Raw genomic sequence first — 21393 nt, forward strand, 5'->3', positions numbered from 1 at the left:
AAGCCCGCTCGTAGTACATCGCCGTTTGCAGGTCTTACGGGTGGTGCATCTCCACATCGCACTTGATGTGCTCAGGAAGGCCCCCCACATACAGCTGGGCCTTCTGGCGGGCGTTGAGCTCGGGTTCATGACAAAGGACGGCGTTGTAGCGTTCGAAGTAGTCCACCACCGTAGAAGTGAAGGGCAGCCGGGCAAGCTCCGCCAAGCGGGTGCCCTGCGTTGGAGGACCGAAGCGGAGCCAGCACAGCTCGCGAAACCGCTCCCAGGCCGGCATTCCTTCATCTTGTTCGAGGGCGTAGTACCAAGTCTGTGCCGCCCCACGGAGATGGTACGACGCCAGCCACGTGCGATCCGAGGCGAGAGTACGCTGGCCACAGAAAAATTGCTCACACTGGTTGAGCCAGTTGAGCGGATCGACGCCCCCATCGTAGGTGGCGAACTCCAGTTTGTAGAACCGCGGCGGAGCGTGGGCGTCGGGGTGGTCGCTGCCCCCAGCGGCAGACGAGGCAGGAGCGCCGCCGTAGAGCAGGGACCCGTCGGTGCCCCCGTAGAACGTCCCGGACACCGTGGCCGAAGGCACGACGGTGGTGGACACGGCTGACGGCGTCACGGTGGTAGCCGACGTGTCCCGGATGCCCCCAGCAACCTAAGAGACTGAGGATGACTGAATGAGAAATTAAAAGGTTCAGTAAATAGATAGTATAGGATGTACTGTTTGACTTTCCAACAGTATTTTGGTTAGCTAATAAGGGAGCCGTTACAATGCTTATCACGTCAATGGATATTGTGAGGAAAAATGACAAGCTGTACTACTATTGAGCCCAATTGATATGTCTTGTTGTCTGGTTACAATTAAAATGTGCTCTCAAACAAGCATATGAATTCAAATTTGAGGAATCAAAATTCTTCCTGAATGTACCAACGCAGCAGCTCGCACTCAGCGATGCCTTCCCCAGCCTGCACCAGTGGAGGCCAGCGCAACAGCAGCATCAATCAATGAGATTTAGAGAGAGAGAAAATCAACCTGCAGAAAAGGAGCACACGAACCTTTGGCTAGAGTTTGTTTCATTAGGACGAGTTGTGACTGTAGTCATTCCACATATTTAGGGCTATCATATCTCTAACTGTGTTTCCATCATCTACTTGACTGCTAAGGGACATCACATCATTACTGTATTGGTTGTCACCTTCAGGGACATCAATAAAATGTTCTGGAGATATGTTGCTTCCTTGGTGATCCAACCAACCCTCATCCCCATTAAGCATCCATATAAGATTATGGAACACCACTACTGCAGCTGGTATCTTCACTTGGTTTTCAATAGGATGATTGTTCCAACTTTTAAGATAGGGAAACGTTTCTTAAGAACACCAATTGCTCTCTCTACGTGATTCCGCAATATGGCATGCCTATGATTGAACAACTCCTTATAATTTCTCTATGTGATTCCGCAATATGGCACGATCCGGTTTTCTTGGGGTCGAGGTTGAGGAGCAGCTTCTCCTTCTTGCACCTTTCTTCTAATCTGGAAAGTTTAAAAACAGAGTTTCTATCAAAGCTGGAAGTCTGACATACAGGCACATATACATCAAGTACTTTAGGGGAAAAATTGAGTTGCAGCCTGTCTATCTTAGAAATAGGGTAATTATTCAAAAAATTGAGCAGTATTCTTTAGTACTTGATGTGGCATGAATAGCATGGACTAGAACTAACAACGTCGGGTTGATTTTTCTGAAAAAGTTCGTTGTAGGGCGTGTGAACTTACGTTGGTGTCGATTGGCTAGCAGGAGTCCAAGAGTTGCTGGCAACACATGTTGTCAGCCTGTTTGTATAGCGTTTGAAGAGCTGAGTCGTCGGGCACGGCAAGATGAATGTGAAGATTGAGCATCGTGTTCTGTGTGACATACATACAGAGAAATAAATAAAAGAGTTAAAGGGCAAACACGAACTTAGAATGAGTATTCATAGTTCTGCTAAATTCATTTTGTCTCTGTAGAGGAACACATCACCTGCACTTTCTGCACCCCTGACCACCATCGAAACTAGCAGGGAACCCCGCGCTATGCGCGGGCAATAGTGGAGAAAAAAGATTTGTATTGAGGCGTAAAAAAAAAAAAGAAAATAGGCTGGTGTTCTTCGTTAATGGGTTGAACACTGTTCATAGTAACCCGTCAGTGTTCATGAAATCCGGTAAAGCAGTGTTCATGAACCCACTACTGTTTATTAAAAACCCGTTACTGTTTATTTGCGGACCCTGTACAAAAACCGTTACTGTTCATCCGGCAGTTGACTGTGCCGGTAACAGTGGTTTGTGAGAGAGATCGGAGATCTGAGGTTGCACGCTCTTTACACTATAGTATAGACGACCTGAGGGATGCTCTACAAGAAAATTGTAACAGTTTGAGAAAATGCTAGCAGTTTTTTTTTTTTGAAAAAATGCTAGCAGGTGGGATCTCATGTGACAGGCTGAGAAGAAGTTACTGGGCTCTGTAGGGCCAGCAGAGTAGCCCGCTAAGGGCCCGTTTGGAGGGCTTCGGCTTTAGCTACTGTAGCACCACTGTAGAGGAGCCGCCGGAGCACCCAATTGCCGGCTCCTCCTGCTTAGGCGTTATTTTTTGAGATAATTCTCTGTGTGCCATTAAAAAAGATCGCAATGTCTTGTGTGTCTCTGAAAAAGTTTAGCGGTCTTCAGTGCCACTGCTCTAACTTTTTCGTGCCCTCTATGCCACTTTCGTCAGTTTGGGCTCTAACGCCGTCAAACTGCAGGTGTGAAAAGACGAAAATGCCCTTAAGTGTAAATACGCCATTAATTCTTTTGGGCATCTTAACGACTTCAAATAAAAAAACTCAAAACTAGAAAGTTGTAGATCTCATCGAGATATATAATTTTCATATAAAAATTATTTTTATTTAATTCTGCAAAAAAAATGATTTGATATGATTAATATATCTTAGAAAAATCATATTATTTTTTTGCGCAATTAAATAAAAATAATTTTTACATGAAAATTATATATCTCGACGAGATCTACAACTTTCTAGTTTTAAGTTTTTTATTTGAAGTCGTTAAGATGCTAAAAAAAAATTAATAACATATTTACACTTAAGGACATTTTCGTCTTTTCACACCTGTAGTTTGACGCCGGTAGAGTCCAAACTGATGGAAGTGGGATGGAGGGCACGAAAAAGTTGGAGCGGTGGCACTGAAGACCGCTGAACTTTTTCAAAAACATATAAAATATTACGATATTTTTTAATGGCACGTAGAAAATTCTCCTTATTTTTTGCAAGAGAAAGAGCTTACCGGCCGCAGCACATAGAGCCGGAGCCGTCGGAGCCGGTGCCAAACACGGCCTAAAAAATCATATCACTCCTCGCTCCGCACCGCACGGCCACACGCCGTACGCCCCCCGCTCGCCTTTTCTTTGCCGGCGCCGCTCCTTTTCGAAAAAAACCCCAACCCAGTTTCAGACAAAAAAAACCCAGTCCCCAAACTTACTAGATCCGCGGCGACCATGCGGCGTGGCGGCGGCCGCCGGTTCCCCAAGCCCTCCCTGGGACCCTCCACCGCGTCCGAGGCCACCCCAGCGCTGGACGCCAGCGTTATCCGCAACCTCGACTCCGCCTTCTCCCACCGCGACTCCGACGCCGCCAGCCTCTGCAGCAGCCGCCCCGCTTCCACCGCCGGTGCGGGCGTCGGCGCCGCCCCCAACTTCTCCGACCGCCCCACGCAGGTCGCCGCGCTCCGCGTCGTCAACGGATTCCTCGCCCCCGGCGTCACGCTCCGGGGGCCTCTGCCCGCCGCGCGCGACATCCAGGCGGCGCTCCGCCGCCTCGTCGACCGTCTCCAATTGGCCCGCAACGACGCCACGTTCGAGGATGACCTCATCCAGGACCTTCGCATTCTCGGGTGCCCCTACAAGGTCACCCGCTCGGCACTCAAGGCCCCCGGCACCCCGCACTCGTGGCCGGTGGTGCTCGCCGTACTCCACTGGCTCACCCTCCTCTGCCACTCCCAAGGAGACGACCTGGATGCTCCGGGCGGCCCATCCAACGATCTCTTGCTCTACACCACGCAGGGCTACTCCCACTTCTTGTTGGGGGATGACGACGCCGTCGCGGCCCTCGACGAGGAGTACTCCTCCAAAGCCCGGATGACTGGTGAGGCGTCCGTTGCAACAGTTGGTGCCCTGGAGAAGGAGGCCGAGGAACTGGAGACCGAGGTGAATAAGCTCATCTCGGGTCCCTCGCGGCGGGGAGCACTGGAGTCAGAGAAGGAAGCCTTCATTGCTGATATTCTCAAGTTTAAGGCAGTGGTGGATGCTTGGAAAACTAAGATCAACGAAAAGGAACAGGCGTTGGGGAGTTTGGAGAAAGAGTTGGAGGCAAAAGTGTCGGACACCGAGCGCTCTGCTGCTGAAGTTCAGGATCTATTGAAACAGGTGGATGCTCAGCTGGTGAATGTGAGGGGTATGGATAGAATGCGTAGGGAGATGCAGGTGATTGAAGATGATATTGCCAACGCTGAGAAGGGGAAAGCCGCACTGGAGGATAAGGTCTGGGAAGTTGAAGCTAAGCTGGTTACCAAGCTTGAGGAGCTTGAGAAGCTTGCTGAGCAGTGCAACCAGGCCCTCAAAAAGTACGAACGTGCTGCAGCATCTCCTATACTTACTTAATTTTATTTCTCTCCATTCTAATAGAAATTGTCTGTAGCTATGCCTAGGAACCAATGCTAACCATACCATTCTTATTTACCTATTGATTGTTGATTCCTTTGTTTTGGTCAAAAATAAACCTTTCTGTTCTGATAAAGAAAACTATATATAATCATTCATTTGAATATTTTTATAGTCAAGTGCCATGCTCTAGATTCTTGTTAGAATTTATTAGCTCAAAATTCTTTGTATTTTGGGAGAATCATTTTGCTCTGTATAGATCTTTAGGCCTTATATAGTTGTGGTTCTAAAAATTTATTAATTTTCTTAATTGTTTTTTTGTTTCAGATATGTTTTGTTTCGGTGCTATTTGTGCTCATCATAGTTTACATTGTTACTCTTGTTGTTGGCATGCCCCTTTATTTGTGCTCATTGTAGTTCTGTATGATTTATATAAATTAGTGTAGGTTAGGTTGTTATCGTTCACCTGTATTTATGAATCTGAAATTTCATGAGTGGTTTTATTACACATTTGAATGCCTGATTTTTCAGTTATCCTTGGGTTTCGATTGGTTTCAATTTACAGTGCTACTATCTATCTGCAATCAACAAAATATCAAATGCATGAAAGATTAATCAGCTTGGCCTTATGACTTTGGTGTTGATCTATTTTGATGTTTTTTTTATCACCTTGAATGGTATATAAATCAGAGAACCACAAAGAACTTGAAATCAAAACCATAGTAAAGAAAGTCAATGCACAATGTGAAAAGTAATTTATGTACAAACTATGTTATTCTATTATATATTTTCTTAAAAGTATTTAATGCCTGGTCCTTAAGACCTCAAAAAATTGAATAATGCGGACTGGACATGGACATTAGTAATAGGATAATTTTGCTAGACAAATAAATTGAACTTGCTGGAATATGTGCCAAACGGTGAATACTGTAATTTTTTACGCTGAAAATTCTATTGTGAAGTCCAACGATTAGTTTCCAAGAATTTTTTTGGGGAAAAAAAAACATTTCACTAAACTTTTGGGGCCTTTGAATAGCCAGCTGACATCATGTTCTGTTTGCTGTTGTTGTGTTTACTAAACAGAAAGGCAAACAAAGGTTAAAATGTTATTTTTTTAACTGTGGTTCTGTCGTTTATATCTGCTCTACTAGCTCGTTTTGTTAGTTCTGTTTGTATTATGTGCTCATTTTTAAACTTCTGGGCCACTTTTCAGGTTGAAACCTACTGTTGATTTTCAGTACATGATAAATTCTAAAGGATCTTCTCCTGCTGAGATGCTTGGTACTGGTTACAAAACAGTACTAAAACCTGCACTTGTGGCTCATGTTGAGGAGAACAAGAGGAGTTGTCTCTCAAATCTTGAAAACCTAAATGATCTACAGAAGCAGCTGCATGGAAATGTTAAGGTTCTAGAGGAGGAAAGGAATAATATTTCCAGTCTCCAGGCAAAAAATGATGAGGTCAGTCCATCTTTCCAAGCACTAAATTACATTTTATAGCCTGTAGAGTAAATGTGATCTGAAGTTATTTTGTCCTTCCTCTTTTATTTGTTATGCTTATTCTGAAATTACTTTGCACAATTGGCCAAATGATAGAACCCATCACATTTTTGGAAAGAGCCGTGCTACAATTTTCTGTATATGTTTAATGGGTACCGACCAGATTATTAAAAACATCATCAGGGAATTGCTAGAGTTCCCAATTTTTTTAAAAAATAAAAATCGGTTACTTCAGCTACACATTTTAGGCCACTGTTCGCCTAAACGGCCGTTTAGCCCGTTTAAACACCTTGTAAACACTACACATTGGTACACCGTTTCCGTTTAATCATCCGTTTAGCCCGTTTAATTGACTGTTTAGCCCGTTTCACATTGGTACACCGTTTCCGTTTAATCATCCGTTTAGCCCGTTTAATTGACCGTTTAGCCCGTTTAATGGACTAACGGTAGGTGACCGACTGTTTACCGTTTAGCATTTAGGAAAACACTTTTTAGGTGACCAATGTTTTCTAGTGATATTGTGATGATATATCAATAAGACAATTTGTCAGATGTTGATGTAGTTTCTAGAGTCAGTTGGTTCAACTTGATAAAGCTTTACTGCTGGTCCTTTTAGTAATTTATTAGCTGGATTAACCAGTGATCAAGCCCTTTTTGAGCTGATATGTACTAAAATCAGGAAGAGTAGTTCTTTTTTCTAAATGGGCTGTGCCCTGGGCATATTCGCACATCAAATTTGTGGCAAAAAGACCCCAGGTATTTGAATTGGACTAATTATGATTAATTGTCGCCGTTATTGGAAATTGCAGTTTGGATTTTAGGTCATGGATTATACTTTGATGTGTTGTGATTTGACTTGAGGGTTATCTAATCTATTGCTTTTCTAATGCTATGCCTTTTGATTAGAGAAGCGAGACGGTGGGCATAATGCCATCATCTATTTGCTAAGAATTAGGCAGATGTCCGACCCTCCTTTTATCTCATTTTATATTTACGCATGAAACTTATGGTGAAGTTAGCACGAAGAATGCCTTCGATTAATGAAAATTCATTTGTGCTGTTAATAAATTGAATTTTGGATTTATGTCATGGATTATACTGGTATATGTTGTGATTAGACTTGAGAGCTACTAAATCAAACTTCTCTAACTTTGACCAAGTTTATAGAAAAATGCATCAACATCTGCAACATCAGATTTGTTTCATTACATTTTTCATGAAATGTCTGTGTCTTTATTTGAATTTGTAGATGTTAACATATTTTTCTAAAAACTCGTTCATAGTTGGAGAAGTTTGATATAAGACAACGGTGAAGTGAACTATAATTTGGAATGGAGGGAGTAAGTGGATGCCCTCCAACCTTCATCTGAGTTTAGGACTTTTATGTATGTGGAGTTGACGAGTATCTTGAAGACAATATCAAATTTAGAGCCGCAATAAAACAATGAATATGCCGATCAGTCAAGTGTTGGAACAGTTGTCAAATATTTGAAATTAGATTCTTGTCCCTCTCTCTTTTCATGGTGATTCTAGAGTCTAAACAATTATCGATATGCACAAGTGCTTGGCCTGGCTTTTACTATACAGCTCAAGTTTGTCTGGATTCTTACAGAATAATTATTGCAAAATAATGAAGTCGAACCTCTTGTATCTGTTGTCTAGATGGTTGATCGTTTGAATTCACTGGATCGTGAAATTATAAATGATGACTCAAGATTCACATCTGAAGCTGGACAAATGAAAGATGAGTTGGAGAAAAAGAAGAATAGTTTGATTTCTCTTGAAAAGCAGGCAGATGACTTTTTTAAGGTACTTCTGACCTTTTGTTTTGTTAATACTTAAAACACATTCCTTTATTAGTTTAGCACATTAGAGTAAGACACTTCAAACGAAATTTGATTTGATAGACATCGGAGAAGAGGCTCCAAGATGCAACACATAAAGTTGAAGAAGAAACTCAGGCGGCTGCTAAGGACCTTCTGGAGCTTCTTGATGGCATGACTGAACATAAAGAGTTCATTGAAACAACAATTGCTCAGATGAGGACGGCCCTCTATCAAACTGCAGATTATATAGCCAGCCTGTTGGGCTGACGTCATCACCTTTTAGAGATGCAACCGAGCAGCAAATAGATGTCCCAAGAACTTTGATCCCTAGCAGGAACCAGCAAGGGCGCAGCCGCCACATCTGTACAAGCCTTTCTGATTCGATTCTGATGCAGTTTGTGCTTAGTTTTCTGTACAACTTGCGTCTACTAGCTACAGCTAGGCCCAGTTTAGTTCCAAAATTTTTGGCAAAATGGGCACTGTAGCATTTTCGTTGTTATTTGGTAAATAGTGTCCAATCATAGTCTAATTAGGCTTAAAAGATTCGTCTCGTGGATTTCGTCTAAACTGTGTAATTAGTTTTATTTTTTATTTATATTTAATGCTTTATGCATGCGTCCAAAGATTCGATTGACTGGGAATGTGAAAAATTTTGCAAAATTTTTTGCAAACTAAACTGGACCCTAGTTCCGTTGAAGTAATCCAAAAGATTGTTCAAGGTGAACAACGAGAGCTGTTTGTGTATGTAGTTACCTGCTGCTTTCCTCCAGCTCAAGCATGCGTCGTGCATCTCGAACCCGACGGTTCAGGCACAGAACGTGATGATGTTCAAGTGGGGCTTAAACAAACCCAACAACTCAACGTGATGATGATGGGGCCTTCGATAAGTACCAGACGACCTTTGCAGCACCACTGTCAGCCTTCAAGCGTGAAGCCATTAGGACGCTGTTGTCTGTCAGAGATCGGCCTGGGGGAGTCGGTCCTCGTCGAAGGGTTGGAGCTGGATGCCCCGTGACTCCCCTCCTTTGGCTGGTTGATGTCGCTTTGATTTTTTTTAATGGCATCCTGAAACATTTTTTTATATGGATTGTGTGCAGGCTTAATGGCCATGCACGTCGCTGTGCGGTGAGAGGATTTGTGGCACAAGAACGCGTCTCCCTGGTGAGGTCGCTTCCCAGGAAGAACATGTGATGTCGTGGTGGATGCGCTAGGAAATGATCTCTAATCCCCACTCCCAGCGCCCTGTTCTTGATGAGAAGACATGCGTCTCACTAACAACAATTCGAAATTTTGGTCAGCCAATCTGCCCAAAAATCCCCTGCCGAGGGCTCTGTTCGGCTGCTCGTAAAGCCGCTTGTGCTGATTTGTACGATTGATTTGTTGGGAGAGAAAAATATTGTACAATGGCAGCCGAACACTCCTGAGACCAGGGAACCCATCCTAGCGAAATTGGACTTTTGGTCAACCAAAGATCCAGGCTCCAGACGATTGTCAAACAAAGCGTGAGGACTGACCTCGTTCTTCCTCTCGCACGCGGCATGTTGGTACAGTACAGGTGACACTCCCGTTGCACTGCCAAAGCGTGCGTGACATGGGGTTTCACGAGGCCATCCATCTGATCTGTTGCTTCTGCATTGCATTCGGGCCGTCTGTGCTTGATCCAGCGGCCTCTAATCCAACGCCGCCGGAGGATACGAACGGAACAAACTGGCTGGCTGGCGCGCGCGCCCCTTCCCATTCCCCGCCCGCCTCTTCCCCTCCATTCCATGGTCGCAGCTCCCAATGGCACGACCTCGCCATATTGGGCAGGCCAGCCGGCTCGCTTCCACCCTTCCTCTTCTCCCATTCCAAATTTAGCTCACCTCCGGCATCGCCGTTCTCGTGTTCCCCTTCACGCCGCCGCCGGACGACGACAACCGGCCGGCGGGCCGGCCGCGACGCAACGCGGCGCCGAGGGCTCCTCCTCCTCGTTCTTCCTCGCTCGCACGCGGCATTGTCCGACCGATCGATCCCTTCCACTGAACTGAACGTGAACGTGAACGGCTGGGGCTCGCGCGGATGGACGACCTGAAGGCGAGCCTTGCGCGGCCGATCCAGCTCGCGGAGCAGGTGATCAAGTGGGCGGACGAGGCGCAGACGTGCCGACAAGAGTGCCAGGACCTCAAGGCCAAGCTGGAGCGCCTCTCCACGCTACTCCGGCAGGCGGCGCGCGCCGACCTCTACGAGCGCCCCGCGCGCCGCATCCTCGAGGACACCGACAAGGCGCTCGACAAGGCCGCCGTGCTGCTGGAGCGCTGCTGCGGCCACGGCTTCGTCCGCCGCGTCTTCACCATCATCCCCGCGGGGTCGTTCAAGAAGGCCTCCTACCTGCTCGACAACTCCCTCGGGGACCTCACCTGGATCCTCCGCGTCTCCAACTACGCCGCCTCCGACGAGGACGAGGAGGACGACCACATCGGCCTGCCCCCCATCGCGCAGAACGAGCCCATCCTCTTCCTCATCTGGGAGCAGATCGCCGTGCTGCAGTACGGCGGGCTCGAGGCCCGCGCCGACGCCGCCGCCAGCGTCGTCTCCCTCGCGCGCGACAACGACCGCTACGGCAGGCTCATCATCGAGGAGGACGGCGTCCCGCCGCTGCTGCGGCTCATCAAGGAGGGACGCGCCGACGCGCAGGAGAGCGCCGCGCTCGCCATCGGGCTCCTCGGCCGCGACCCCGAGTGCGTCGACCTCATGATCCTCGCCGGGGTCTGCACCTCCTTCGTCAAGATCCTCAAGGACGCGCCCATGAAGGTGCAGGGGATGGTGGCGTGGGCGGTCTCCGAGCTCGCCGCCAACCACCCCAAATGCCAGGACGCCTTCCTCCAGCACAACGTCATCCGCCTCCTCGTCTCCCACCTCGCCTTCGAGACGGTGCAGGAGCACTCCAAGTACGCCGTCGCCTCCAAGATGTCCATCCACTCCGTGCTCATGGACAAGAAGAGCAACGACAGCTCACAGGACCCCTCGGGCAGCGGGGAGAAAGCCGCCACTGCCACCACCGCCGCCGCCGTGGCCGCGGCGAAACCAACCGTGGGAGGCGCCGGCGGGACAGGCGCCGGTAGTTCGATGAGTGCGACGGTTCCCGGTCCCAGCGCCAGACCCGTGGGCATGGCCGGGATGAGGCTGCACAACGCGTCCATGTCCGCCACGAGCACGCGGGGGAGGGAGTACGAGGACCCGGAGATCAAAGACTACCTGAAAGCGCACGCCGCCCGGGCGCTGGGCACTCTGGCCACGGGCAACCCGGCCATCTGCAAGAACATCACGGAGTCGAGGGCGCTGCTCTGCTTCTCGATCCTCCTCGAGAAGGCCACGGGCGACGTGCAGTACAACTCGGCGATGGCGCTCGTGGAGATCTGCCGCGTCGCCGAGGAGAACGCCGAGCTCCGGCGGTCGGCGTTCAAGCCCACCTCCCCCTCGGCGCGCGCCGTGGTGGACCAGCTCCTCCGCGTCGTGGAGAAGGCCGACTACGACGACCTCCTCATCCCCTGCATCACGTGCCTGGGGTGCCTGTCGAGGACGTTCCGGGCGACGGAGACCCGGGTCATCGGCCCGCTCGTCAGGCTCCTCGACGAGCGGGAGGCAGACGTGAGCCTGGAGGCCGCGGCGGCGCTGGCCAAGTTCGCGTGCATGGACAACTACCTGCACGTGGACCACTGCAAGTCCATCATCGCCCACGGCGGCGCCAAGCACCTGGTGCAGCTCGTCTACTTCGGCGAGCAGGTGGTCCAGACGGCGGCGCTCGTCCTCGTCTGCTACCTCGCGCACAACGTCCCCGACAGCGAGGACCTCGCGCAGGCCGAGATTTTGACGGTGCTCGACTGGGCGTGGAAGCAGGGATACATGTCACAGGATCCGGTGATCGAGAGCTTGCTGCCCGAGGCCAAGATTAGGATGGAGCTCTACCAGTCCAGAGTAGGATACTATTGATCAAACGCTGCTGTTAGCTTGTGTTATTATAAGGAGGGGAAACGGAAACAGAAACAGAAGGATGGCTGCCGCTTCACCTTCACAATTTCACGTACATCAACTGACTACTGTATATAGATCATTCAGGTAACTTTATTCATAGTCTGGTTAACCTTCTTATGTTCATTCAGAGGGAAAAAAACATAGGTGAAACTTTTTTGAAGTAATCCGTGTCGTTTTCATGTTTGGTTGGGGCCTAGCTTCTTGATACTGGAGGCGATCGTAAAGTTTTGTTTTGAGGATATAATATATCATCAGAAGGTTTTTTCTTATAGGTTTTCCTAAACCTGTATCTCATTTGGTGGTGAACAATGTGGTATAGCATAACCCTTCTTAGGGGAGATACTTATCCCTTGATAGTGGAGGCAAAATCAGTGAAGTTTTGTTTGTGTGGATATCAGCATCAGCTTTAATTCTTAACTCTATCTTATTTGGTGACTAGCACAGCCACATTTTTGGGGCAGATCAGCATATTGTACTCTGTCTTGTCACTTGAACCTGCTCATTGATGTATATTAGGTTTTACTCATTTACTGAAAAAGAATTTCTTTGACATGAATCACGTGGTTTCTTTGCTGGCTCTTAAGGAATCCATCCATGTACTGTGCTAATTAATTCAGGAACTTGAACCATATACAGCGCTAAATATTTTATGCTGATCTCTGTTGGACAAAAGGAAATTGTATCTTCATTTGTTAATTGGGAAATACTAATAGTCCATTTACTACTCTCAACTATTCAGTTTGTTACTCGTTTAACTCAATTTGTTCTCTCAAACACTAAACCGGACCAGCCCCAAATGAACATTTTCTTATTTTTCCATCCATGTCAAAGCTATGTTCTGGGTTTAAATTGTGTAAGGTGTGCCGGCATCATCATATACCCTATGATACATAAATAGTTCTGATTTTTTTTTTCACGCTTGCTTTTATCAATTGGGAGCACTTAAATTTACATTAGCCCTCCACATATACACGAAAGTGCATGAAAAATAAGCAAAAAAAAAAAAAACATCAGAGTATTTTTTTTTCAGCATATATTATGATACCAGCTAATTACCCAAAAGATTTGAACACATGACATAACTCGTACAAGGAGCAACAGTTTTTTTTTAAAAAAATCCCGTACATCATTGGGAGTGAATTGGACCATTTAAATAGTTATTGGGACAATATAGAATCGATATCTCGTATAGGGGTTCAAACTTCAAAGCGACAAAGTGAATTGCTTGGGCTAGTCAAATTGATTGTTTTGGTTTGACAAATATTGTCACAAATTAAAGAACGTTTATTACTTTTCTAACTGTGCTACCTAGCTGCAAGTCTGCTTTCGCTGTCCACTGACGAGCAGCATATATATGTCGAAGAATTATGGAAAGCAGAACAATTTAGCTCTTTCTCTCATCAAGTTCAATTTGCGAATACAACATGTTCTAGACTAAGCTTTAGGAGTTTTCTTTTGGGTGGATGATATGCCCTTTCGCTATAGCTGGAAGAAAGCACCCATGTCTCAGTTCAGAAAGGCAGAAGGTTTGACGCTTCTTGGTTGTTGTAGTGCGTCTTTAGGGACAAATCCATTGCCAACCCTTGTCCTCATTTCTTTTTCTTTTTCTTTTTGCTAAGTATCCTCAATTTCCTAGATAACATAAATAAAGAAGTTCTGTCATTTTCACGCTTTGACCCAATCTTTTTTGCTGGCGCATGTCCTATTTGGATCCGATTCAGACATGCAATATGCGTCTTATCGTCATATGCACCGTCGATTCTTAACAACTGCTGCAGCGAATTGATAGGTGCGTGCATCCATCGTGTTGTATTGAAGTACCGGATCGAATGCACAGTTGATGTGGCCATATCCATTTCTGTGAAGCTTATGTTCGCTTGAACTTATCAGCCTTACTTATTAGTTATGGTATAGTCTCGTAACAAATCAGTGAACCGTATCTTTTGGCCTAGCTTTTTAGCGAAGAACAAGGAGGGGGGTTTGCAACCCTGCGAATGCAACCATGTGGGCTTGCTCTTAACATTCATTCACTTGTACAGTAGCTCGACTATCTTAGGCACTGCCAGGTTCAAAATTTTCACCAACTGTTTTGCAGGAATTTTGCGAGATTCAGTGTTTCCGTCGTTACGAGGAAGGCAGACACGGACTGAGGGCCTGGACCTGTAGGTGGTACCCTGCAGCACGCAGCAGTCTGTTTGGATGAGTGGGGGAGAGAGATCGGCCAAGTGAGGTTCGGGTGATTAGGCGGTGCAGACGAATCTTATCAGCGTTGCAATTTGCACTGCCCAGAATCTGAGCCTGAATCCAAAGGTAAGGCATGGGTGCATGGTCTGTAAGATTCTGCTGGTGATTCCTTCGCACGACAGCCAAAGCGATCAGGATTAGGCGCATGATGGTCCAGCGTTCCACCAGGATCGGATGAGCTGCTGCTGAAGCGGCAACAGCAAAGTGATGTGCAAGCAGAGGCAGGAGTCCAGGACGACGCAGCCTCATCACTTCATCGGCGGCGACGACCCGTCACTGCCCACCCACCCAGCGGGGCAAAAATGCCAGACAGCGTCAGGATCGGCCGACATCGCACAGTAGGCACGTGCCCATGCACTCCCTGGGAGGCTGGGACGCCTCCTCTATCCGCCCTCGCCGACGTGTCGTCGATCGCTCCGTCAGTTGTCGGGGCCACATCGACTGGAACATACTCAGCCCGGCCGGGAGCGCCGCCGCCCACGGCTTCGCCGGTCAGTCGGCACGACTACACGAGTCCAGCCAGGTCCAGCAGCAGCAGCGGCCGATCGGCACGGCACATCGCGTCATCGCCAATGGTGGAGTCTGGAGTGGAGGACGACGCACGCTGAGGCCAGCGATACTTTTCTTTCCTTTCCTTTTCATTCACAAAGGAAGGGGAGGACAGGGCAAAGGGGCAGGCAGTCAGGTCGATCGGGCCACCGTGAGGATTGGGAAGAGCAGTGAGGCGGCGGCGGCTGCTGCTGCTCGTGTTACGGAAAGACGATCGCGGCTGCCTTTCCACGGCGGCCTCCTCGACTTCTTGTGTTGCCACTCCACTCCCGCAGGCGCCGCGCGTGTCCCGTAGTAGACACGATCGGTTTGCTTACATGCGAAGAATCGGCCTCAAGAAGACCTACGCGGACCGCACGTGGATTCCCCAGCCTTTCTCGCTGTCGCGTGCCTGGCCCTTGACCGCTAGCGGCCAGCCAGGCGAGCGAGCGGGAGGGCGCCCCACTTCCACGTTGGGAGAGCAAGGACTCGCGAACGTGGTGCCAACCGAGTCAACTATGCATATGCGTCGCGGCCTTTCGTACATCCAAGTACAAAACCGCCCAATGAGGCAATGACGTGACGTACGCTCCCGATGCGTGGCAGCGACAGGTATTCTACGCAGCGGAAGCAGACAAGAGGTTGTCGTCACCAGCTACTCTACTCACCAACGCCAAGCCAACCTAGAATTGGCAATCATCGGGCAGCCACTGGCCCCGCCTGTTCTCCTCCCATGTCATGCTCGTGCTCCCGGAATCTGACAATCTGTAGCTACCGTGCTGTATTTCTCTCCCAAAATGTTTCTCAAACATGACTGACTGCATGAGCCACGACTCGTGAATGAATGAAAAAGGAGGGTGAGCCACGCCAGATCTGTTTTGTCCCTTTGAATAGGACCCTTCCAAATCGCTGATTGCTTGACCCATGAGACGAGAGGAGAGAACGGAACTCATCTCGGTTTGAATTGACTGGTTTGCTGCCGGTCCTCACCGTCCGTCCCCGGCGGTTATAAAACCGGCAAGCCACGCACGGCACGCCTCCCGGCTCCCGCAGCCCCACCCCCCACATCGGCGCATCCCCCGTTCCCCCCCCGCTCCGCAAGCGAAGGCGAGGCGAGGTAGGGGGATACGGGCCGTGAGGGTCGCGCCCACTTCCACGGGTCCACCTCCCCCTCCACTCCCCCCAACCGCCGCCGCCGCCGCCGCCGCCGCCTTATTACACGGCCGCACACGCCCCGGCTCCTCCTCACTCTAGCTAGTACCAATCGCCCATCCAGCCTCACAATCGAGCTCCCGACCACCAGCACGCCTCGCGCTCGAGCTTCCCTCCCAGCACCGTGCCACCTCCTTCAATGGCTTCTCGGGCGCGCCTGCCGGGCTCGCCGGCCTCGATCGCCGTCCTCATCCTCTCCTTCTTCCAAGGTACGTACGTGGCGGCTCCGATTCGTTTCCTCGCCTTTGGATTGATTGCTTGGATTCGTGGGGGGATGGATGGGCAAGCCGCAAGTATGACTGACTGAACCCGCGTCGGTTGTTTCCGGTGTGGTGCCCGCGTGTCGCGCAGGGTCGGTGTGCGGCATCACGTTCACCTTCACCAACCGCTGCGACGACACGGTGTGGCCGGGCCTGCTGTCGGGCTCGGGGACGCCGCCGCTGGAGACGACGGGGTTCGCGCTGTCTCCAGGGCAGTCGCGCTCGCTGTACGCGCCGCAGGGGTGGTCGGGCCGCTTCTGGGGCCGGTCCGGCTGCGCCTTCGACGGCTCCGGCAAGGGCTCCTGCGCCACGGGCGACTGCGGGTCCGGTGAGGTCGAGTGCCGCGGCGCGGGGGCGTCCCCGCCCGCCACGCTCGCCGAGTTCACGCTCGACGGCGCGGGGGGCAAGGACTTCTACGACGTCAGCCTCGTCGACGGCTACAACCTGCCCATGCTCGTGCAGGCCGCCGCGCCGGACTGCCCCGACACGGGTTGCCTCGTCGACCTCAACGAGCGCTGCCCCGACGAGCTCCGCGCCGACGACGGCCGCGCCTGCCGCAGCGCGTGCGAGGCTTTCGGCAGCCCTGAGTACTGCTGCAACGGCGCCTACGGCAACCCCAACACCTGCCACCCGTCGCAGTACTCGCAGCTCTTCAAGTCGGCGTGCCCAAGGTCCTACAGCTACGCCTACGACGACGCCACATCCACCTTCACCTGCAACCACACCGATTACACCATCACCTTCTGCCCCAAATCCACTCCGACCAGGTTAGGTTCTTCTCATTACCTCTTGCTCACTTTCAGTTTCAGTTGCAATTTCGAGCTGCAATGCTTGTTTGACATAGATTACGTGAGGAGGAGGAGGTCTTGATTCGGAATTCTTAGTCTTGGAGCAAAGCAAAGAAGCTTTGATTTGTACTCTTCTCTTTCCCATCTTTTTCCTTCTGTCCCCACTCGGCACCTTGCCACCTTGTGTGCTGTGTGACTAGAAAGTCACAACTGCCGAGTTGGAACTGCAAGGAACACATCAGACTGATCGAGGGTCTCACATCTGTTGCTTAGTTAACTTCACAAGTTCATGCTCTTGTTGACGAACTACTAATATGCTGTGCAGACTTCATCAATATTTATTTTGACATTTTTGCAGCGACAAATCCAAACATTCGTCGCGGAGGCCAAGCCACGAGCAACTGGAAGATTCAGTGTGGCTTGCATCCTTGAAGGCAAGTGACGCCAGTGCTCTGAAAATAACGTCATGGTGGTCGGCGTCCACTGTGCTCCGATCTGCCCTGGCAATTGCAGTGGTGACCTTGCTTGTTGCACAACTTGCACCGTATCATCCTATGGTCAGCTTGCTATGATTCGGTAAGGTGCGATCCACAAGTTATTTTCAGACTGGAAGAGGATTAGAGCAGCAGTAGTGATCAGCAATGGGTTGAGAATATTCTGTAGGCTTTTTGTTTGTGGATAGGTGCTAGAAACGGAATGATGTGTTACAAGTTGGCAATCGGAATTCCATGAATGCATTGCATAAGCTCATTGCCTTTCGGAAACATTTCTCTTTGCATTATTCTCTTCTTTGCGCATCAACTGTTTTTCTTTGGGGGGCGTGATCGACGCCGCATGCTGACCCGGCGTCACATTGGAATGACAAGAATATGCGATCTGATATCTCAAATGGATATTGTAACCATTTGATCTGCACAGGTGCACAGAGTGATGCGATTCAGGTTGCCATGTTGTCGTCGGGTCCCTTTTTCTACTTTTTCAGTAAGGCGCATAAAAAAAATATCCCAGATGGATACTGTAACCATTTGATCTGCAGAGGTCGACACTCGACAGAGTAATGTGATTCAGGTTAGAACTCTACACCGTCATGGTTGTGATGTCACTTTGCTTTCTCCTCTAATGTTGCGTGACTAGTTTTACATTTTGAATGATACAAGCAAGTTAGTGACAGGTCTGATCCAGAGGAAAAGTCTGACAGCTCAATATCACCCTGTTCGTATGATCGTTTCTATAGCTTATAAGCCGGCTGATGCTGTTTTGTTGTGAGAGAAAAATAATATATTATGGCTGATAAGCATGGCTGATACGATCAAGCGAACGGGGTTATATGACTAGTTTCCCTGTTTACAAATTTTACTAAATCTGAACATGAACACTGCATGGAATGCCTTACATTTCAGCATAAATTTTGGGAGTCATAATGCACTATTTACTAGAATCTAGAATGGATATATATATGAAACAAAAAGGACAAAAGGAAAATTGATGACTTTTTTTATTGAAAAAGAAAAGTCGAAGATAGAAAGGCGATCAGTAGTGATGCCTTTGACAAAGAATGGGCATCCCGCACTTATCGTGCCCAATCCAAAGAGCTCACCCTCCCCGTAACAGCTGCCCACCCTGCCTCCGCATCAGCTACAATGCGGCCGCCGGACGTACCACCGGGAGCTGGTTGTTCGCAGCGCCGCCGTCCACAGTACAGAGTTTGTTTGCTATGTGGAAGCCTACAAAGCTGCATGCCAATATTGCATCATCTTCCTTGCCTTTGCCTATTAGCTTGTATACAGTATACTACCAGTATTTGGAAGATCTTGAAAGATCTTAAAATATCATAATAATAATAATAATAAAAAACATTCGAAAGAACAAAATAAGCCATTACTTGTCATAATATACATATTGGCAGCTTATAATAATGACAAATTTGCTCAAATCATATCTTCAATAAATAGTCAATCCATAGATACCTACACAGAAGACTAGCAACCCAACATTTTAATCCCAAGGAACAATCGCTCAAAGACAAATTCTGCAATTTAATATCAATGAACAAATGCTCAAACACAAATTCTGCATTCTTTACTCATCAGCAAGATTCCTCCAATATGCTAGAAGTTTTATTCTAACATTGAGAATACATAACCTAGATAAAATATAGGCAAATTTTGTTGTGGGACACCGCATAAACTTTTAATTGGCTGGCACACACCGCAACGACACTTTTTTGTCCACTACCATTATAAATTCTTGGTTATTTGCCAGTGGACACTGCGCCGATTAAAATAAGAATTTCCTGCGTCAGGGAGAGAGAAACTTGATGGAGTAGACGATTTTGCCCCAGCCGGCTTGAGTCGCGTTCGTGGCCTAGTTGAACCACATAAACCAGATCGGACCCGGACTGGACTCGGACTGGACTCGCACCCGTCTTCCTCTCCATTCTTTTTAGCCTCATTCTCTCCCTGTCCTCCGTCTCCCTTTTGCAGGAACCCTAGTTCCTTAGGTTCGGGCTTCTGGGATGGCATCGAGCTCGCATTCCACCCCCTACGGCGCGCCTCACTCGCCCCCCTTGTCCGTTGAGCCGTACAGGGACCCTGCAGGCTTCTTGCCATTGTTTGCTTGCTCCAAGTGCGGAACCAAACTCATCCGATGCGTCTCGTAGAAGACCGGTAGCAAGGGGAAGAGGTTCTACAAGTGTCCACTGCTTGAGCATGTAAGTTGTTGTTGACTTATTATTGTCATGGTGATAGATCTGGTTTTTTAAGTTCAAGTTGTCCCATCTATGGTTTGCAGACCGATTTTGCTTGTGGCACATACATGTTTGAAGAACAGTATGTGGAATACTTGGGTCGCCCAAGGCCATCTTCCCCGCGGTTGCAGTCAGATAAGAGGGCGAGACGGCATGGCGCTGGAGGTGGTGAAGGCTGACAATGACATGGTGAAGGCCTACCAAGGTGTTGAGGCCTGCCAAGATCTGTTGCACAGTGTTGTCATTCATCTGAAAGATTCAGAGGCAATGCTCAAGGCTCTAGTTGACAGCCACGCCACTTTTAACAACAATATTGAAAAGATAGGAGAGAGGCTGCTTGTAGTTGCTGCTGCAAAACTTTTTGTTTTAGTGTTAGTGTTGTTGGTTAAGTGAAGATGGTAGCAGCCTAACATTGTATCCAGCTATTTGTAAGACTTTGTTTGTGAACCTGTTTCCAGCTAGTTGATAAATGTGCAACTTGCCATATGAGACTACATAACTTGCCATACGAGACTACAACAGGCATTACATAAGTCTGACTTCGACATAACAGGTCCATTACCCAGTTCATTACTCGTTCTACATAAATGTGGCATTACACAAAAAAAGTCATAACTGACATCACAAGTCCATTATTAGTTTCTTCTTGCTCACCCTCTTGTTGGAAACATCATGTGCAATGGTCACAGTCTTGCTTGTTCCCTCTGTAGTAGTCTTTGTTTTCTTGTTGGTCTTGCTTGTCTTAGTTGTGATCAGTTTCTTCATCTTCTTACTCTGCGGCAAGCCTTCAGGTGCATCTACCAACGCCCTTGAAAGGATCAAGATGCCCAAGAGGGGGGGGGGTGAATTAGGCTAATTCTAATTTTTTTGCAATAATTAAATCCTAAGGTTAACCCAATTAACCCCTTGTGTCTAGAGAAGTGTTTCTATTAATCTAACGCACAAAGGACTTGCAACCTATGTTCCAAACTTACTATAGCATTGGCAATTCTATGAATGTAAAAACAAGTATTGAACTGCTCAAAGTAAATGCTCAAAGTAAATAGGGAGAGTGGAACGCGGCGATATTTTGCCGAGGTATCGGAGAGTCGCCACTCCCCACTAGTCCTCGTTGGAGCACCCGCGCAAGGGTGTAGCTCCCCCTTGATCCGCACAAGGATCAAGTGCTCTCTACGGGTTGATTCTTCGACACTTCGTCGCGGTGAATCACCCAAAACCGCTTACAACTTGAGTTGAGTCACCCATAAGCTCCGCCGGGTGATCACCAAGCTCCCAATCACCACCAAGCCGTCTAGGTGATGGCGATCACCAAGAGTAACAAGCACGAACTCTCACTTGACCACACGAAGCCTAATGAGAACGGTGGATGCACACTTTGCTACTCTTGATTCACTAATGAGGCTACTCTCTTGGATTCTCAAATCTCAATCACCTCACTAGGACCTTGCTCTTCTTGGCACTCACAAACGTATTTCTCAGCTGTTGGAATGAGCAAAAGTAACTCCACACATGAGTGGAGCTTCTATTTATAAGGCAGCCTGAAAAACGAACCATTATGAGCTTCTGCAGGGTGACCGGACGCTCCGGTCAGTTCAACCCACA

The 21393-nt window shown here is 48.4% G+C and overlaps 3 protein-coding genes across 4 annotated transcripts; all 3 read left to right on the forward strand.

Moving 5' to 3' along the window:
* The first annotated feature begins 3454 nt into the window (after nt 1-3454).
* Nucleotides 3455-8643, forward strand: LOC136477035 (kinetochore protein NDC80 homolog). Its single transcript, XM_066475044.1, has 4 exons — nt 3455-4640; nt 5891-6137; nt 7839-7985; nt 8084-8643. Exons 1-4 carry the CDS (start codon nt 3517-3519, stop codon nt 8267-8269), a joined length of 1704 nt encoding a protein of 567 aa, XP_066331141.1. The 5' UTR covers nt 3455-3516; the 3' UTR covers nt 8270-8643.
* A 753-nt stretch (nt 8644-9396) lies between these two features.
* Nucleotides 9397-12054, forward strand: LOC136477034 (uncharacterized). The gene has a single exon (XM_066475043.1). The coding sequence runs from the start codon at nt 10061-10063 to the stop codon at nt 11969-11971; it is 1911 nt and encodes a 636-aa protein (XP_066331140.1). The 5' UTR covers nt 9397-10060; the 3' UTR covers nt 11972-12054.
* Nucleotides 12055-15837: 3783 nt separating this feature from the next.
* Nucleotides 15838-20196, forward strand: LOC136477036 (thaumatin-like protein 1). 2 transcript variants are annotated; one of them, XR_010763852.1, is made up of 5 exons: nt 15838-16206; nt 16349-17024; nt 17404-18113; nt 19529-19755; nt 19836-20196. XR_010763852.1 is itself a non-coding variant. In XM_066475045.1 (3 exons), the coding sequence occupies exons 1-3, from the start codon at nt 16137-16139 to the stop codon at nt 17615-17617; spliced, it is 960 nt and encodes a 319-aa protein (XP_066331142.1). In that variant the 5' UTR covers nt 15838-16136; the 3' UTR covers nt 17618-18239. The 2 variants fall into 2 exon arrangements, 1 of the variants encoding a protein (XP_066331142.1); XM_066475045.1 differs by lacking the exons at nt 19529-19755; nt 19836-20196 and having other exon boundaries at nt 17404-18239.
* The last annotated feature ends 1197 nt before the right edge of the window (nt 20197-21393 follow it).

Source organism: Miscanthus floridulus, chromosome 8, assembly GCF_019320115.1.
Source record: "Miscanthus floridulus cultivar M001 chromosome 8, ASM1932011v1, whole genome shotgun sequence".
NCBI classification, from domain to species: domain Eukaryota; kingdom Viridiplantae; phylum Streptophyta; class Magnoliopsida; order Poales; family Poaceae; genus Miscanthus; species Miscanthus floridulus.

Bases quoted from the DNA above. Each gene is read 5' to 3' on its own strand.
- LOC136477036 (XM_066475045.1), top strand. From the start codon at position 16,137: ATGGCTTCTCGGGCGCGCCTGCCGGGCTCGCCGGCCTCGATCGCCGTC. The intron at 16,207-16,348 runs GTACGTACGTGG...CGTGTCGCGCAG, and splicing joins CATCCTCTCCTTCTTCCAAG to GGTCGGTGTGCGGCATCACG. The intron at 17,025-17,403 runs GTTAGGTTCTTC...ACATTTTTGCAG, and splicing joins CCCAAATCCACTCCGACCAG to CGACAAATCCAAACATTCGT.
- LOC136477034 (XM_066475043.1), top strand. From the start codon at position 10,061: ATGGACGACCTGAAGGCGAGCCTTGCGCGGCCGATCCAGCTCGCGGAG.
- LOC136477035 (XM_066475044.1), top strand. From the start codon at position 3,517: ATGCGGCGTGGCGGCGGCCGCCGGTTCCCCAAGCCCTCCCTGGGACCC. The intron at 4,641-5,890 runs GTACGAACGTGC...GCCACTTTTCAG, and splicing joins TGCAACCAGGCCCTCAAAAA to GTTGAAACCTACTGTTGATT. The intron at 6,138-7,838 runs GTCAGTCCATCT...TCTGTTGTCTAG, and splicing joins TCCAGGCAAAAAATGATGAG to ATGGTTGATCGTTTGAATTC.